A 19,826-nucleotide genomic window follows, 5' to 3' on the forward strand; every position below is an offset into this window, starting at 1 on the left:
TCCATACCATCCTTGTGTTTCCTCCAGTATCATTCTACTGTCATAGTCTGTCTGTGTCGATCGCAGCCAGCCAATGCATTTACAGAAGCCCAATTAAACTGACGTCTGTTTCCTTTACAGCCCATTAAGCTCCTGTCTGAGATGAGATGAGGCCGAATCGCTTTACGCACTTGTGTACAGAAGCGTGATGAGGAAATGCTACTCATTACCAAAAGCCAGAGAGGAGGGTAGAGAAGCCGTTTGGTCTGTGTAGTTTTTGGAAGGTTTAGCCATTTGTTGAGAAGTCAGACAAACAGACTGTGGCAGAAAAAGATTGAGATACAACTTCAGAAAGAGAAAAAGAAAAAAGATTCCATGCGAGATTACAGTGCGAGTTGCCTGCCATTCATCTGACCAATTTCCCTTGGCAGCTCTGAGCACTTAACCTTATGACGGAGATAAACTGCATGCGTGTACACAGACACACACAAAACCTTTTAGTAACTAGAATTAATAAGCCCTAAAGCAAGCAAAAGGACAGTCTGGCAGAGAAAATGGTCCAATTACTTGTATCACACGGGGCGTTTAGAGCGGCGGAGGTCTGCGCGTCTGAGGGGGGATTGGAGGGAAAATACCGAAATTCAATCATTTCAGTTTTATCCTATTCACAGTTGCTTTGTTTCCATTTAGTGCTTCTGTGCTACCGTGATTTTCAATCAGAAGCCATGACAAAGGCTGAGTGCACCATTTTCACAGCACTAACGTTGACCAGCTAGCACCGAAATTTTTTACGTTAAGGGCAAAATGTCACAGGCTTATATGGAGGCGGAGAGCCAGGTGGATGGATAAAAGGCATGCCGGCACAATTGGTGGCATCTTCAAAGTGATGAGCTTGAACGTGGGACTACACTAAAACCCCAAAATACACTAGACATTCTCTCTCCCAGCAAACACAGCAAACAGAAACAGAGCAGACTACAAATGAACATGAGCAGAGACAGAGAGGGAAAAACAGTTTTTCTTTTTGAAAAAGGGCGAGAATATTCAGACTCTGACCTCAAAACACCAACTAAACCTGAATTTCTCTCCTCTGTTTATCCCTCTTTCCATACTTCTCCCATCTAACCTTTTAGTCTCCCTTCTCCACTTCCGCCTGCCTTCCATTTCAGGAAAGCAGCTATAACTGGCTTGTCAGAGCCGATAACTGTAAACACCTCGCTCTCGCTTCACACTACACTACACCACATCCTCAAATGTTATTTCAACTTCCTCTGCGGCTCCTTCCTTACCGTAATTATCCTTCTATCTTTCCTCCTTTGCAATCTCTTGTATGCTTCCACCCTCTATTTGCATGAATAAATAAATGTGTGTCAATAAAAGAGCTCGCCGAGCGGGAACAGCCTGTAAGGCAGAAGCCTATTATTTTTTTTTGTCAACAGCATCAAGCAGATGCATGCGAAAGGTTTGTTTTGTTTTGCGCTGCTTCAACATATGGGCACATAACTCAGAAACTGCCGCATTTCTACTTGACACCTGCTACCGACACCTTCCTCATCTCCATCTGCTGTCACAATTTACTAGACGAATGACAAATTTACTGACACGGCGGTGAACACAAAGAGAAGTTAGCCTTCACTCACCTCTTTGCACCAGCATGGTGACCTCACTGCCTTTGGGACACTTGCTGAGCAGGTCAACCACCTGGTTGTGGGACATGCTCTGCACATTTCTCTTGTTCACCTCCACGATGATGTCGCCCTCCCTGAGACCGCGGCAGCGTGGGTAGTCCACGATCTGTTTCACTCTTTGCCCCCCACCACCGGGACTGTCAGCAATGGTGAAGCCGAAGCCCTTGTCTCCTTTCTCCATGTGTACGGTGATGAGCTCTGGCTGCGTTGCGATGGATGAGGCCAGGGTGACTACATCACTAGGGTAGCCATGCTGGGAAGAGGTATCAGAAGCCACCTCTGTGGAGGGGCTGTGGGGTCGGGGGAGGCCGTTGATGGGGACCCCGCTGTTGGTTGGACCGTTGTTGTTCTGACTGCCGTGGCTGGACGGCGAGTCGTAGCTGTTAGAGGTCTCCTGGCCGTTGACAATGATGGGCTCCTTGTTGTCGAGGATAGCCACTGAGGTAACCAGGCTGGTGTTTGGGTCGTCGGGGTCAAAAGGCAACGGATAGCCACGGCACAGCTCCAAGTTGACCATGGAACCAATTGGAATCGATTGGAAGATCTTCACAACTTGAGCATGGGTGTAGCCGAGCACACAGGTGTCGTTAACACTCACAATCACATCACCTTAAAGGGGTGAGAAAGAATGAAGTCCATTTATTTTTGTCAAGTAGGACATCCATCCATCCATCCATCCATCCATCCATCCATCCATCCATCCATGTCTGCGTATCCAAATCAGGGTCACCTGATTCAGCCACCCTTTGTAAACTTTGTTAATAAACACAGGATACTTACCAGTCTCCATCTTGCCATCAAGGGCGGCAGGGCCATCTAGGACTAGGCTCTTTATCTGCAGGAACTCATCTGGCTCATCCCCTCCCACAACAGTAAAACCAAACCCCCTACGACTCTTCTTCAGTTTGGTATTTATGAACGTCCCCTTCAGCTCAGATCGGTTCCTGGTAAAGAAAGGCTTCCCTCCTGAACACACAGACACAGATAGCTCAGCTTTCATCACACTGGATGCCCCAGCAGAGACTCAAGAACTGGGTTAAGCAGTAGTCGGATTCGGTTTGCAAAGCCCTGGAGCTACTAAACCTCCTCAGGTAAAGCATTATTGCTACAGTGAAGAGCCTTTGCTCACTTGTGTCAAACCATGTCTGCACAACCACTGCAACAGGTATCATTTAATGCACAACTAATCTTCTCTGATTGGTGTTTGTCTAGTACAGCTAAGGACAACAGTTACTGCTTGGCGATTGCTCACGTGGTGCATCATCAATCAAAACAGACCTATTACAATAAAATGATTAATTAGGTTAAAGGGAATGAACAGAATCATAAGCATCAAGTCAAACTGAAGGCTTAACTGATCCCATTTGGCAACCACATTAAAAGTTCACATAGAAAAGACTGAGTATGGTTGAATGACTTTCTTCAGCGCGTGCAACTCAGTGAAACTTTGAGCAAGACTGGAAATAAGAAGCCCGAGTATAGACATGCAAAGCCTTTAAATCTGAACTCATCTACTGTTATCGCCACTGGAGTCAGTCCATATTAACTTTTTGATAATAATGAATCATTTATTACTTATAATTTTAATTGACAACGTGATGATGTGATGGGATAAAAAAAAAAACAGTTTAGACAAGAACTTATTTCAAAATAGTATAAACTACATGATACCACTTCAGCTCTTTGAATGTCTAATATGCTTTCACTGGTGGTTTGGCATTTGAAGACACAACAGGCGCACCAGATATCTGTATCCTGAATAGCAATGACATTGCTTCAGATGAAGGTCACATGACCGTCGTGTTGGCATAAGCGATGTCTCCGGCTTGTTTCAATCAGCTGCTGAAATCTCATCTGAGAAGACATCTGTATCACTCCACACTGGTTGTGAGGGTTTAACTGAGACACATCTATATGAAAAAAATTTGACAGTGATCTTGTGAAAGAACAACTGCTCAGACGACGACAACGACATCTAAACTCGATTCTCTTTTTCTTGACTTTGCTATCTAATTATACGGCATTAAGGATAAAGTTTATCCTTTCTACTAGGAATGAAAAACAAACAGATGAATACACAGGCACAGGCTGAGCTCCGCTTCTCTATTAAAGGACACGATGCATGCCAGACGCACAATACTTCGGATACATAAATGATTGAGGAGATGTTGGCAGAAAAGAAAGTAAGAAGGGAGAGGTTGATGAAGACTAAAGGAACGTCTGTGTGGTGACCTGCAGCACCACATTAGGTTATGGCAGCGCTACAGCTTACGCATTCAATGAAAAATGCATTACCCTTGGAGTCGGTCTGTGCCCTTGCGTTTTATTGTCTACATGCATGTGTGTTTTCATGCCCAGTGCCTTTTGAATTGGATTTTTTTGTCCTAGACTAGGGAAAATGTAACTAAACTGTCTGCTGATATGGGTGGCTTTATCCACCAGGGATCTAGAGATGTAAGAACAGACCAGGAAGCGGGAGGAACATAAAAAGCAAGTGTTTTTCAAAAGTGATGTCTTTCTATGGAGTAATATGGAGTGCCGGCACAGTCGGGCTAGCAGGAGTTTGAGACTGGGGGTGTGGAGGGAGGGGTAAGACAAAAAGATGGACAGCACCAACCAGCTAAACCAAAGCAGAAAGCTGGGTGGGACCAGACAAAAGGCAGCGAGACGGCAAATGTGCGCTATAAAATAAAGAGATCGATGAGGGAGAAGGAAAAGGCTGCCGACAAAGCAGCAAGAGAGAGTAAGAGGGAGAGACAGGGTGAGGCAGTTAATTTTCTGCCATGGCTGTGCTAATTAGACAAGCTGCTAGTGGGAGGCCGGTATAAAAGGAGCTGGCAACCAGGAGAAGGAAACCCACTGTAACGGCGAGACTCTTTATTTGTGTGTGTGTGTGTGTGTGTGTGTGTGTGTGTGTGTGTGTGTGTGTGTGTGTGTGTGTGTGTGTGTGTGTGTGTGTGTCACTAAATGATGGGTGAAATCAGGCCATTATGTGGAACAACACAGCAGAGGTTTCCTGAGAATCAACACGTTGCCACGATAAACACAGGGAGAGCACATTTATGGAAGGGCACTCGGCAGAGCGTGTCTTCGTAAAAATGTGCAGACTGGACGAAATTTTGTTTAGTGCACGTGTCACGCGAGTTCAATTTGACTTATAAAAAATGCATGATGTGATTTATACAGAGAGCAGCTTTACAGTGTCAGTTCAGCTCTGGTCCTCCATCACGACAACTCAAACAGGGCCTGAGGCGCTGGCACAGGAAAACAAACTAAGCTGTAAAAGATGAATTTTGTTTAACTTATAATAAGTCGCTCTGGGTAACGCCGCCTGGAAACAAAAAAGTTATGCATAATCCTCATTTCGTTTGGTTGCAGGCTTTAGCTCTCCGAGGATGACAACTTACGTTTTTGTCCCATCGCGTTGGGCACTGCGGGCCCTGTCTGAGGGTCCCTGTAGGTCTCCTGGTGGTTGGTAGCATAGCTAGCCAACGGAGCCCCTGCCATCGTCGAGTCTTCGATCCATTCTGCAACAGCGAGAGGCACATATTCTCGAGATGGAGTCTAGACAGGTGCAAAGTTGTCCTACTTGAACGAAATTGAGGCTAAGACAACACGTCCTGCTGTGCTGTGTGCTTGCAACAAAGCAAATGCAGCTCCGATGAAGCCGACAGAACTACTGTGCAGCGTGTTAATTACAGTGGATGAAAGATTGATGTGAAGCCTTCTACCCACTACAGATTCATGTTTCACTACTGAGCTCAGTATGAACACAAGCATTAATATGGTTTCGCATCTCTCTTCTCAATAAAACTGGTGGTGTGGGAAACCAGAACAACTGATTCCCTTTTTCTTGACTGACTACCACCTTTGATTAATCACCTTGCTAGACTGCAGTTTGTCATAATATTCATAACAGATAGATGAAGTAAACACGTGTCAAAAAACAGATTTTTTTTTTTCATTTTTATCTTTTGCAGAGAGAGTCAACCTTCAATTGGGGGAAAAATCAGCAGGTAATCGGGGTGAATCTAATGTTTTATGCTGAATGAGCAGAATGTGGAGTGCAATAGGAGAATTCCCTCTTGAGTTGACCTTCATTTGCAATTAATTTCACCGTAGGGTGTCCTGTGAATATGCAAAGAAAGGAGGGCAAGAGCAACACTGAGCTACCCGTTGCTTGGTTTTGGGCAGCTGTCTCAGAAGAAGTGTTTGGGAAGAGTTCTTATTAGTGTTACAACTGGCAGCATTTTATTAAGTAACACAAAATTAAGGGTCTCCACTCCAGCTCTTAAGCAGGCAGGTGGGAGCCAAACTTACCTGTGGTTACCTTCGTCCAATTTATAACAAGCAAACGAGAATCAAAAGGTAGCACAGAAAACTGAAATTAACTTCAAAAAGGCTGCGTGGTGCAGCCGCAAATAATAGTTATGCCTTTATGGGAGGGCACTTAGCAAATCATAAGGCAGGAGCAGCAAAAATAAAACTGTAGCAGTAATAGGCATTGGCAGATAAAGTCACACTCGCTCATACTCACAGAGACAGACACACAGAGAATGGAGGCAACTCATTTATACACATGAATAAGAAAGAAAGAAAATGACGCCCCTGGTGGGGGCTTGTGAACGAACCTCGGATGTAGCGCTCACCTTCAGGTGGCTGCTGGCTCTGGGGCTGAGGCTGCTGCTGTTCCAGCTGCCTGCGCTTCTTAGCCTCTAGCACCGGATTTTCATACTGGGTCTTCCTGTTGATATGACTTTGGGACGGTGGACGGAGTGGATGAAAAGAACATAAGAATACAGAACAAGATGTTAGGGGGGGGGGTGTAAAGATCAGCAGGAGAGTAGAGCACAGCAGGGACACGGAGAAGAGGATAAGGTAACAGCAGAGCGGGAGAGGGTCAACAAAGGGCGAGGGCATTGGGGTGGGGAGTGGAGAAACATGGCGATAAGCTTTGATTAATACATGGTGGCACAATGCACCCACACCCACGCTTACACAGCAACCTCTCTTTGAGATGCACATGACACAGCCGTGCCTACAAATCACATCAAATAAATCCTTTTGTGCTGATGGCTTAATTTCGCTGAAACCACAAACATCTTTCACATTACAGCCTGGGAGGTTTCCTACTAACCTAACTAGCACTGAAAAATGGAACCTGAAAGCGCCACATTATACAGCAAATGAAGGAAACTGTGAATAATGTATATTAGAAAAAATATTGCAGAAACAAAGAGAGAGAGGGAAAAAAAAAAGAAATGCCACAGCCTTGGGCCCACAGGTGCTGCTTTGAACAACATAAAAAAAAAAAAAAAATGCATGAAACATATTTGTATTAATGCTGAGGCCCAGGGTCTTCACACAATATGAGATACGCACATATGTGCTCGCACAAACACGCTCGCTGCATATTTTTGTTCATTTTTTTCCGAATGTTAATGACACAAACAAAATGGCCTACATTTTCCAGAACACAAAAGGACTGAAATAGCTGAAGCAGGAATCTGTCTGTGATGTCTTCCATTAGCAGTGAGGTTAAGAGTTTTTGTTGCTTGAAAGAAAAAAAAGAAATGTGTGGATGTACTTCTATTTATGCACATGAAGAAGAAGCTGGGAGCTATTTCTAGATTTTTCTGCGACGTCAGCCTGTGCACTTACTCAACATAGTAGACTCCATACACTGGATCGTCTATTTTCTCCCATCCTGGAGGAAGTTCTGTAAAGAAAAAAAAAAAAAGATAGTGAGACAAAGGAAGTAAGTAAATCTTGACTTGCAGGAAGCCGTGTATTGAGCCATTTGAGGCAAAGCCAGGAGAGACCTTTTGCCACGCCATTGTAATCGGCCCGTCAGTCAGTCTCCGAGGCCAGAGCAGCTCAACAGCTTCACAGGCTGTCTGGCTGTTCTCACCTCTGTCCCCTCACAATGCTGACATTTCCACCCATCAGATAAGAACAGAGCAAGACCCCCATGGGCACAGGTGGATGTATGAATGCGGGGAGGTGGGTAGAGAGATGAAAGGCGCAGGAGAAGGGAACCGTGAGAAGGAAGTGGACAGGAGCATGGGAAGTGGGAAGAAATACAGAAAAAAAAGGCAACGAAGAAGAGGCAGGTAAAGTTATAAATGACAGGAAGCAGGTGGAAAATTCCAGGCTTAGAAACCTTTGTGCAAAATACACTGGAGCTGAAAAGACATGTACTAAATTCTGTGAGATGATTGGTTGGTTTCTGAGTGAACGGCTGCTCTTTTCTTTCCCCTCATACAGAAGAAAAACAACATTCTACAGAATATCACACAGAAACACACATCTCTAATCAGCGCGCTGGAAAGGTATGGTCGAAAAGTACCTGTCCTTGGCTAAACAAAGGCACCGAGGCTCTTTAGCAGCACTGATTCCTGGCCATCCTCCACACAGATAATGTCAGAGGATTCTAATTGGCTACAAACAGAGATTGTCCGGTAATCCTCTCCTGTGACGAATAAGTTCTACATATTATTACCCTCAGCCAATTTCTACTCTGCCCTGCGTGCAAGTAGATGGTAATTACAATCATCCAACTTGGAGAGCTTCCCTCTGCTTTTTAATAAGGAGGACTTCGGCTGGAGTGGAATCAGCTGCAGATGCAGACACACATAAACACGCCGCCGCGGTCTACATATTAATTTATCATTTGTAAGTGAAACCAGAGCCAGCAGCTCCGTGCGTGTAAGCAGCTCGGGCTTCTGTGGGTTCGTATTTTTCGACACCTGCTGAAGTGCATCTAAAAGGACAAGCGGCAAAGAAGAAATGCAAGGTTACGGGAAAGAGATGTCGTGAGGGTGAACGCGCAAGGCGAGCACGGTAAATTATCATTTAGATGTTTTGAACTGGAACGTTAAATGGAATGCGGTCCTGCCTGGCGTCACGCAAAAATTTTAATCACCCACGTTATTTCACACTGCACTAGTTCCACTCCGGGAGGACCACCTGTGTGTGTGTGTGTGTGTGTGTGTGTGTGTGTGTGTGTGTGTGCATAAGCGCAGAGAGAGGACGTTCTGTGCTGCAAACCTACTAAAAGCCTGGCATTGGCTTCGGTGTGTTTGGAAACACAGATGACAACGGCAAAGACAAAGGGAGAGAAAGTCGTCGCTCATTAAGCCGTGTTTTGCTCTCACCCCGTGTCCCTCTTCCCACTTTCTAGAACACATTGTGATTTCGAGGGGGAGTCGAGCGTGATGAGTTCCGTGTTTAACTGTTCGCATCTCATTCTGTTGATATAGTGCTGTGATTGATTTCTCTGGAGGAAGAGTCTGCCACAGAGAGGCACTTCTTGCGCACGTGGGTGTACGTGAGAATTCGGGCATGCGCGCCGGCGTTCATAAAAAGGCTTTCGTCTGCTCGTCTCCTTCGAGAGCAGGATTTAATTGCGGTTTCTGTGCCCACCTGCATTGGAGGGCGCCGATCGATAATTATTGAGCATGTTCATCCAGTTGAGGATGTCTTGTGGACAGGGTCGGTGAGGGGGGGGGGGAGTTGTCTGACCTGAAGATTTAAACACGGGAGCTGTTGATGCTTAGCAATTGGAGTGGGTTTAAAAATAAAGAAATAAAAGCGTGATAGATTCTCCGTTTTCCTTGGCAGCATCTCATCAACCTGTTTGGATCTGGTGTGCTCTCTTTTTCCTGCTTTTATTGCTTTTTGCTGGAAACACAAAAAAACAAAAAAAGAGCGAAGCCGTTTCTCTGTAGTTGAACCCTTTCATATTACATTTAACCATTTTAAACAGTGCTAATATAGAATATATTTACTAAAGCAGTAATGACAGTGATGAAAACATACTACATTCTTGCAGATTTTCATCACAGTATTAGATGTGGGCGTTTATATTTCCCCCCCTTGTACTGCACTGTGTACCCCCAAGTGAAGTCCAAACATGTCAATCATTATTCTGATATATTTCCTCTAATGGAATAATTCATTACAGGTGCATAACAGTGCGGGGCATCATCTCCAGACACCATTTATCCTGCACAGGTGGCCTCACCGCTCTGTCTGAGAGGCTAGTTAGTGTGCTGATGGGCATCAGGAAAAAGAGCCTGTAGCTGTCTGGCTCAGACAGGCACATTAGGAAACCATCATTACAACAATCTTCTCTGGATCAGCTTTTTGCCTCTTATGTCTGAAATGATGGCCTTCTGATGTGGGAGTGTTTTGTAAGGCTGTGTAGTGTGACACCTGCATGGCTGGTGGCATGTGTGTTTGATGACAATTATGTTCAAGGCACATACAAATACACATTTAAAAATCCCACGTGCTAATGGAAAGACAGACAATTGTCATGATGTGTCATTTCTGAATGATTAAAGTCACAGTCACCTAACTGACACGTGTCAAACTCCAATTTCAGCTTTTCAAGTGAAGAAAAGATGAGAGAAGTTCCTACCTAGGTCATTATCCAGCTCCTCTGTATGTACCCCTTCTACTCAGTCAAGTGGACGGCACAGCAGCGCCACAGGATTGTTGTTGGGAAGACAAAGGCAGGAGGGGTGGATGGAAGCAGAGAGACAAACATCTGTGAGTTAGGCGGCTGTAATAACAACATCTGGACACTGGGTGGCAAGATTTAACCAAAACCAGAGCAACAACCTCCTCTGAAAAACCATGTTTACTAAAATCAGGCGGCACTAACGACTGGATCTCTGAGTGTGGTTTGACACCATAATGGAGTTGAGCTTGTGACCTTTTCTTTTTCTGTATACTGTAACAATAGGCTACAAGATTGGGGAAGTCAATTAATGGAAGGTGTAGGTTTTGTTGCCCCAAGAAACAGCTGGAAGAAGACCAAAGGTGGCGCCGGCCAGTGGACTGCACACCATTTTCTGTGACCCAATACTGACACCTAAGGACTAAAAGGGTGAACCTCTCAGATGTGTTATGAGCGTTTGAGTTTTTGGGTACGGTGTAGAAAAACATGCACGAAACAACAGAACAAAACAAATGAAAAAATATCACCTCTTTTAGCTTACAGAAGATTTTGCACAAACATTGACAGACAGACACGTACCATCATCTTCAGATTCTTCCAGGGGTTTCTGAGGTTTGTCCAGGCACCGAGGGTCTATCCAGGAAGTCGTCCTTGTATTGTGGCTAAGCAGAACACACAAGACAGGCCAGACAAGACAAATTATTAGAGGGTAGCTATATTGCTCAGATTAAACAGATTTAAATCTGAGCAAATGCTTTTACTATGTTAATAAAAGTAAAAAAGAACATTATGATTGTTCGTTTTAATGGGTGTAGAGAAGAATAACAGAGGTGGAAGGATCCTAAAAAAAGAACAATATAACTGTAAGTAAGTTACAGTCGATATCTAAAGTTTAATGCCTCATATTAAGGAATTTCACATCTATTTGAATCTGTTTAACAAGTAACAACAACAAGGAGTAAGGCATCATAGATAGAAAGCATGACCAGGTAATCTGTAATAAATTTCTCTCTAATTCTCTATTTTGCAGACTTTAAATTAGTTAAAGGTTCATGGCTGTAGGAGCGATGCTGGAGGAACTCTTTGGTATCCTGAATTATGCTTCATCTAGTTGTTGGTAATGTATGCTGGATTCTTTAAACTTTCATGATTCCTAAAGCCTTCGAGTACTCTCCACAGCGACACACGTCTGTCGCATTAAGATGAAACCTGGATCTGGTTTAGACAGTGCAGACGACGGTTAATACAGAAAGAGAGTCAGCCATGAGAAAATGTCCACGTTAGATAAAGTCATGTCCCATTTTAAACAAAGTTTAATCAAAATGAAAGGAAGCTTCATTCAGCCACATTGACACTGAACACTGATAATATCTGATTTAAGATTAAGTACTACTTGAATCCGACCTTTGGTACTTACTCTATAAAATAGACCTCTCCGTTCTCGGTATAGGCCATCTCCCAGTTGTCGGGCAGAGGTCCCAGCGGATCCTCTGGGGGAGGATGGCTCAGGTGAGTGTGTGTCTGCTGTGTGCTCTCCGTGGTGGCCGGTGGTGAGGGGGTTGTCCCAGCGTAGGACAGGTCACTCTGGCGGGGGGCGAAAGGGCGCACCGAGTGATGAATCTCGTCTAATTCACTAGAGTCTCCTGGAGGGACAAGAAACCCAGAACACACACAGCGTGGTGTCAAAAATCTTTCAACTAAAGGACGCCAGTAACACTTTCAAAGAGCAACAAGTAGCTGTGAAAACAATGAGTTAACCTTGAGACAATAGTGCGCTCCATTTCAAGCTGGGATTTCCAAGCTACCAGTTGCAATTGTCAGCCGGACTAGGGTTAGGGTTACTAGGAGGTACTCTATTAGGAAATTCCATTTGCTTTGGAAGATGGCCGAGGCAAATGGAACGCATCATGAGATCAACTAAAGAAATTTTTTTTTAAAAACAACTGTCTTCAAACAAACAAGTGCTCCTGTTGATTACACCGGTTTTTAAGTATCGTCACAAGATACAGTCTATCATGTAACCTTAAAGTCTGTGTGGTAATAGAAAAAAATACATTTCCTAATACATTAAGAATTATTGAAACATAATTTGAATGGGAGTTTGGAAGAATTCCAGTCATTTACTGTGTTTCTATAATGTTTAAAATTTCCACAGCAATAAAAATATCTCCTGCCTGAGCAGTCTGAATAATTTAAAGACTAAAAAATGTTTCATGAGGCTGTAAAAATCCACAACTAGACGACAAGAAAGCCTCATTTCAATGAGTTTTTGCACCTATTTATTGAATGAAATCAGTTATGTTGCTATAGCATGTTTCCATTTAGCCCAGTGACTTCCTAAAGACAGATGTACTTTGGGCTTGTTTCTTTCTTCCTTCAGCAAAGAATGCTGAGTGGGCAGTTCACGCCTTGAAAGTGCTAGCACCTTGCTTCCTGCCGCTTCATTTCCACACTCACACTTGAGTGGCACTTGTCACACAATCACAGACAGTTAAACAACTTTTGGTCCCACATTTGAAAAACACATGTCAGCCACAGCATTAAGGCTGAAACTCTTTAAATTTCCTACTCACCAACTAACAAGAAAAAACCCCCCAAATTACTCCAGTTCATTTCTTTAATGTCAAACAAGCAGCACTGCTGTCATTTTACCAACTTAAACCTAATTTAATGGACTATTATCCCCCTAAAATCAATTTCACATATGGCGTCTGCTCAGGTCTACTGCTCGCAGCCAGATGGCACTATTTTACATGTGTGGATGCAGATACGCAGGCAGCAGACGTAGTCAGAGCCAGAGACCACTTACTCACCAATCAAAGAAGTTCTTGTATTCTGCAGCCCCTCTCCACAGCAAAGGGCTCTTTCTCTCTCTTCACTTCTTTTGTGCTTTCTCCTACTTCTTTTCTGAGCTTATCCTTTTTCACAGTATAAAAACCTCCCCTGCTTGTGTCTTTCTCACTTTGCAGTCGTTTCTTTTTTAGACTTGCCCTCTTTCCCAGTCACTCCCTCTTTCTATTTAATTTCCTGCTACCTTCTCTCCACTTGCATTCGCCTCCCACTTTATCCATCAGCTCTCAAATGATTTTTTTTGCCCCCGCTTCTCCCCTCCAAAATAAAAGAGTGAAAGAAAGTGATTCTCAGGCTGATCTGCAGGGTCTGTTTGCTTTGGTGTCCAAATCAGCTAAAGGAGCGGTGAGTCCCGCGAAACAAGGAGGAGTTAAAAACAACCAAAGCTGCTAGCTGGTTACAGGCAAAGTGTGAGAAAGAGGAAAGATCTCTTTGAAAATGCGGAGAAGCATTTAGAAGTGTCAGATGTGATGTATCACTTTGGGTCTTGTCTGTGAAAAGAAGGCAAATTTAATTTAGCTTTGGGTCTGCTGCCAGCCTTCTGGGTCCATTCTTTTATCTTCTGTCCAAAGTTGTATTCAAATGAATGTGGGACAAAAATGCTGCTCTTAACACCTGGCTTCAAAACATGGCTTACACGCATCTTGACTGACCATTTGCTGTTTGATTTCAGGTGCCAAGCTCACACCCTGCTTGAGAGAAGGACACACACATCTGTGCTGAGCTGGCCAGAGAAGATGAAAGTGCACTGTGTGGTGCCACAGCTTGTGTACACAGCTACCAAGGCGTTAGTGCGGGCAAATCAACTGCGCTTTGTAGGTTTGGTATTCACGTTATTTTATTTAGTATTTGCTTTTCTGGCTCCACTCATATAGTATTCAATACTATATTGGATAGAAATCAATTATCAGTTCCTCCATGAAACACTTTTCGGATTAATAATTTTTTATGGAGTTAAAATGAAATAAAAATGAACAGAAAATCATTTGAGATGCTTTAAAAGATCTTATTTTGTCAGATCGCTTATCTGAAGTCTAACACCAATTTATGTAAAGGAGCATTATCAGCAAGCAATCAAGTATTAATGTACTCAGTGTACACAGCAAAAACAGTGCTCTGTCAGTGTTCCCTTCATGACTCAATAATGGAATATTCTCGTCTCATCAGTTTAAAATTTTAACCAACTATAGTGGTTATTCATTTAGAGTTATTCATTTCAGTCTCCCTCATGTCTTGCTAATCTGACTTGAGTAAATGTAACTTTGCAGATGGTTTAAACCGTGGCTCTTATTATACATTTGTGTTATAGCAGAGGGTTATTTTCTTCAACATGGCAGCGTCCTGACAGAGCCATACATGGTCATTTATACACATGCCGTTGTACTCTTCACTAAAAGCAAACAGCAGAGTGCTTCTTCAATGCACAAAATCACGGTGATACAACGCTCAATGTTACTCGAGTGTCAACCAAAACTTATAAGAGATTCTCCGCCCATCCGATTTCCTCTCCTTCCTCCGTACGTACCTGTAAAGCTGCTGTTCATGTCATGGAGGTCCTCGTCGTCCTCCTGCTGCTGCTCTCCAGGCACTAATCCAGCATTGCGCATGTCATTGTAGGACTTGGAGCGTCGGGGAGTGGAGTGCTGTGAGCCCGGCAGGCTACTGCTGAGCCCGTCTGGCAGTGGGGCATCACCGCTGTTACCACTACTGCTAATCACTTTCCCACTGGGGGGCTGCACTGGTGGCTTGGGTGTCCCATAATAGTTACCTAGGTGATGAAGGAGGCAGAAGGGAAGATGGGCGGGGATCAGAAAGACACAGAAAAGAGTAGTGGGAGGGCATAAGAGGAGGGGTCGAAGGGCCGTTTGTGTGTGAGTGAAGTGTGTGTGTGTGAGTGTGTGTGTGTGTGTTGAAGGGGGTTTAGTCACAGTCTTTGTATGCAAATTGTCAAGTTGAGTTTGTCTGTGGGAGAATGTTAATCTCCAAAGCAAAACTGCTTTTGTTCTATTTTTGTGTTTAATGTCAAAAAAGTTTCACAAGCAGCACCGCCCCCTTTTTTTTTTACTAAACAGTTACTCTATTACTGCTATAGCTTAATTAGGCTGATATTTTCTAAGTCAACCTTAAGCACCAGTTTCTCAGATAATAGATACTCTGACACATGCACAGCACCTGCTCTCCTCCATAAAAATCCTCTCCATTTCTTCAGTGCCAGTGCAACATTATGGTTTAACTGAAAAATTCAAATTAGGAGTTATCAAACATACAGAAAACCACTCATGCTCATCCAAGGAGTAACCAGGCAGAGGTAAAGAGACTGTACCATCTGCAGACCAGCATCTAAAGCCACAGTCTTAATGAGCGAATGGTGTTTGCTCCAAAATATAAATAAGCTATACTGAGCTAGTCTAATTATTTAGCATTGGCTTGAGTACAATTAATCAACCGTGCTCACTGCTCACAGACCTAAAGGGTAAAATAATTGAATTCTAGAAGCTGGTAGAGTTACAGATGATTCATAGTTTGAACTTTACATTATCAGATGTGAAGATATAATAACAGCAAAAAACCTGCAGTCAAACATGATGGAATTATTCAAGAGGATAATGTTTCTGCTTTTCTGTAAGAGCAAAACACCCAGGTTTACACCATGCATAGACTGAAGAAGGTGGACGGGTGTTTACATACTGTAGTTTCAGCTGTCAGTTATTATATGCAGTCTCGAACCACATTTTAGATCCTAACAAAGCTTCAGACTTTACTCTCACACACTTCAGACCTGTCTGAGTTCCATAACCGTATTTTGACAGGCATTTCAAAACATTATGTAATAGATAATATAGGAAACTTAAAAAAAGCAAACTACACGACAGTTGACTTGTCATGTTGCAGAGCTCTGTGTGCGCCCTCTGCTTAGTAAAGACAGAGGCTTTTGTGCTCTCTGCAAGTTTCATTATGGGCGTATCTTTGTGTGGAAATAAATACAGTTAAAAAAAAGAATTGAAAACTGCTCAGTTACTGTAGTAACTTGCAGCAAAGTCCCTGCACAAAACCTTCCTTTGAGTTAATTAAAAAGAAAAAAAAATGGACATCCACAAATTTTGTGTTCTGAGACAAATACTTCTTTAAACGCCTCAAAAACAACAATGTTTTACCATTCAGTCACAAACTTGTTATTGTGCCCGGTTAGTAAACCCAAACAAGACATTTGAAACATCAGAATATTCGCACTGGGTCCTACTACACTGCTTGCTAACACTGTATGAATGGATGAGTAATTTCAAGCATTTGCTAAAGGTAAAGGCAGTTATATCTGCCAGTCAAGCAGAAACACCTCTTCTGAGACAGGTTATATTTTGTTTAACTTACTTTAGTGGACAACTATCACTCAGAATAAAAGTGAGAGCTGTGTCTGAGATTCGTAAAATGGGTCTGTGTTGAACAAATGTACCGTGTAGAAGTATACGCCTGTGCCTTTGTATCTCTTCCAGGAGACTGTTAGCTCAGTGCGGTATCTAAATGTTATTCAGTTAATTTCACACCTTTACACTGTGTCACTTATTCATAAAAATAGCAAAAGCTCAAACAAACTACAAAATGAGTCTAATACAATACAAGCAGCAGGTTTTAAAGTGATTTAAACCCTGTTTGTTTTACATTGTTGCTTGTAGAGACGGGAGGCTCGATCTGCTGGTTCTACTGCAAAGATTCACCTGTCCAGGTGTCTGCAGGAGGGTGGTTTTTTTCCTTTTAGTTGGCAAGGTCCAACAAGAAGAGTCAACTACAGCAAACTTTCTAATTTACCATCATATGTTCCTATCTCCAAGAGGGTCCCACTTTTCTCCAATTCCAGGAATTGCTCTACTGAGAGGAAGTCGTAGTCCACGCCAGGAACTTCTCCTTCACGTGGGGCACGGGTAGTACCTAGACAGAAAAACAGAGAGAAACGTAAAGTTAGACTACTTCTTTTTTCCCCCCCTTGTTTAATAAACTTGATAGAACATTTCATTATGTGACATTTCATCACCTTGGGAATGTGAGTGCTATGATGTCAAATGAACTGCCATGTGCACCCTTTGGGATTATCCACACACACTTGTTCCACCTTCCTCCCCATAATCCTCATCTTTCTGTTCCTATATCCTCTCGTTACAGATATGCATATATATCAACATGCATTAGAAGCCTCCATCGCAATTGGTGCAGAGCGAGTTGCAAACAGCAGAGCCTCAAAGGATGATTATCAATTGTCTGCTATGATGTTATTTCTCAGGTGGGGTGTGAAGTATTGTAGTGGCACCTCAGTGAGAGCCTGCCATATGTGCTGGGGTGGAATGGGAGTGTGCGTGTCTCTTTCTGAATTGGCATGCAGCCTGTGAAATTCTAGCACTTGCCTTTAATGGCTGCAGACAGTTGGCCGGTGTGGCACCAGCGGTAAACAGCTTTACACACGAAACACTGTGTTTCTATTTAACCATTCAATGTTTGCCTGACTAATGTGATTTCCACGCTATTGTACGCGCTGCTCTGAAGTTCTCTTTAGCGTTATCTCACTCTCTACCTAATTGATTTTATCCTACTCCAAAAATCGAATTATTCTGGCACAAATAAAAGCATCCAGTGCCCATGGCAAAATATCTTTGTCTTCTATTTAGTGACAGCAGAGGGCTTTCCCTGCTTTGCTTACTTCCCTTGAAACCCCTTTCTTCCATCTCCCGATCTGTCTTATCTTGCAATCATTTTGTCTCCAGTGAGCTGCTAAGCAATAAGCTGGTAAAAATAGATGTGTGAGGATACGGGGAGAGGCTCCCACTGCAGCCACGTTCGGTGACACTGGTGATAAATCACAGATGCGCACATCCTAACTTGAGCAAGCATACAATGCACACAGAGAGACGTGGTTTCTGCGTCTGAAGATAATGAATCTCTTATACAAATATTCTTGACAAATATTCAACTCAATCATCTATTACAGTATATCGCCTATTCTTTCACGGTTATGTGCCATTGTATGAAGGACACAGACAGGGATAATCTTCTTGTGCATTACCAGAATTCGCAAGTAGCGCCCGCAAACATCTAATCGCTTGTGCACCAAGAGGAAATTGATTTAAAGTCAATCAGATACCAGTCGCTCTTTGCGCACTCCCAGGCAGAATTTTTTTGTGCCGAATGTCAACCGTAAAGAGTGCTCAGACAAGCCAGAGTGTCCAGCCGACTGTCAGTTCACTTCGCATACAAAAGCGGCCATTGATTCGACTCCATTTAGACGGTGCTGCTCTTAGAAAACTAAATAGGAAGAATTGTGACCAGTGTTTCAAAGGGGGTGTTAAAAAAAAGCAGAGCCTTGGCTTACACCCAGGGTTAAGACACTGTTATCGCTATAGGCCTAATTAATTCAATATCCCCTCCCCACAAAAGCTCCATTGACCAAACTGTGGAATGGTACGAGCAAGAAAGACAGGTTGAGAGCCGAGCATAGAGACTCCTGCGACTGTGCTAAGAGTTGATGTAATCCAGCTACTGGTGTACACAACGAAGCCTCGGAGATTTGTTGTGAGGGTGTTCATCTAAAGCTGGCTGCCTTGGGGCTTAATGGTTTCAGCGTATTCACGAGTCGAGTTGGGTGGGTGGGTGTTATGTAGAAAGAAAAAAAAAATTCATCGTTAGCATTTCAGGAAGATGATCAAGGGAAAAATGGTACGACACTGGCAGTCACACTGTAATGCTGGTAGCTCAGAGCTGCTGCCACTGCATCAAAAACATCCCTCCAAAAAACTTAACTACAACTGTATGACACACACAGCAATGAAATACTCTTTTTTATAAGGAAAGAAAAGAAACATTTAAGTCATTTATGCTTCTACAGGCATCCCGGGCCTGAGGTTGTGCTAATGAGAGGAATAATACAATGTGGGCAGGAAAGTTGCTACCTTGTGAGAGAAAGAAGTTTCCAGTGACGACCCCTTTAGCTTCACAACTTCCTTGTCAAAAATAGGACCACATAGTTATGGCTCCATTAGAGAAAGCATGCACGATGTAAGGCATGACACGCCAGCATTTACATCACGCACAGTCGGTTAACCCTCTGAATGGTACTTCCTGTGGTCAGTTTTGGAAAGCATCAATAAAGCTGCTAACCTAAACTATTCAACTCACATTCCTGCGTGATACTGAGCACTACCCATTAACGCGTTGCATCCCACTTCAAGATACTGCTACACATCCCCTGAATACTGAACTAACGACTAACTGTGTGCAAATTCTGCAAAACACTACAATTCAAGCAATGTCAAGTTTCTTTTTCTGAAGTATGCAGTGGCTGTGACTAGTCAATCCCAAATACCTTACCTAATATCAATAGCTTCAAAACATATGTATACACCAGCCATCATAGAGGTTGTACACAACAAAATGAAAGAACTGACGTCTTTTTAAGAGGACAGAATTCATCAGCAATCCATTTATAAAATTAGTGAGAATAAAAAGGTCTAAAAGTGAACACTTAACCTCAACCTCCAAAACACAACCCCGACAGACCGATTAGAAGGTTTTTAATTTTATATTAGATCAGTGCGTTAGTGTGTTAACTACCTTAATCTCGCACAGCTGAGCTGCAAGAAAGCCAATAAGCCTGTGTTGGAGGGTCAGCTCGGAGGCTTGGGACTAGTTTTATTCAGCAAGGGGCTCTCTGCTGTGATTGGTGAAAATATAATAAGGCATATCTGACTGAAAACCCAGACAACCATCTAAAGATGATGTTAAACTTTTCTACATTAACAAGTATGCAAGGGTCTTCAGACTTGTCCTCACAGACACTTCACTACAAGGGTAACTATCAC

General features: G+C 43.1%; 1 protein-coding gene across 36 annotated transcripts in view; it reads right to left on the reverse strand.

Moving 5' to 3' along the window:
- magi1b (membrane associated guanylate kinase, WW and PDZ domain containing 1b) overlaps window positions 1-19,826 on the reverse strand; it is a 135,577-nt gene that overhangs the window by 40,267 nt on the left and 75,484 nt on the right. For 34 of the 36 annotated variants that reach the window (XM_019358702.2, XM_019358693.2, XM_019358694.2 and 31 more), the window contains exons 3-12: window positions 16,789-16,908; window positions 14,510-14,752; window positions 11,552-11,777; window positions 10,714-10,796; window positions 10,093-10,128; window positions 7,329-7,386; window positions 6,299-6,423; window positions 5,075-5,194; window positions 2,448-2,633; window positions 1,620-2,276 (exon numbers count right to left, since the gene is read on the reverse strand). In XM_019358702.2, coding sequence (XP_019214247.1) covers window positions 1,620-2,276; window positions 2,448-2,633; window positions 5,075-5,194; window positions 6,299-6,423; window positions 7,329-7,386; window positions 10,093-10,128; window positions 10,714-10,796; window positions 11,552-11,777; window positions 14,510-14,752; window positions 16,789-16,908 — 1,854 coding nt within the window. The remainder of the gene's footprint in view (window positions 1-1,619; window positions 2,277-2,447; window positions 2,634-5,074; window positions 5,195-6,298; window positions 6,424-7,328; window positions 7,387-10,092; window positions 10,129-10,713; window positions 10,797-11,551; window positions 11,778-14,509; window positions 14,753-16,788; window positions 16,909-19,826) is intronic. The other 2 variants (XM_019358697.2, XM_019358696.2) reach the window with 1 other exon arrangement.

This window comes from Oreochromis niloticus, linkage group LG5 (assembly GCF_001858045.2).
Source record: "Oreochromis niloticus isolate F11D_XX linkage group LG5, O_niloticus_UMD_NMBU, whole genome shotgun sequence".
Lineage (NCBI taxonomy): Eukaryota > Metazoa > Chordata > Actinopteri > Cichliformes > Cichlidae > Oreochromis > Oreochromis niloticus.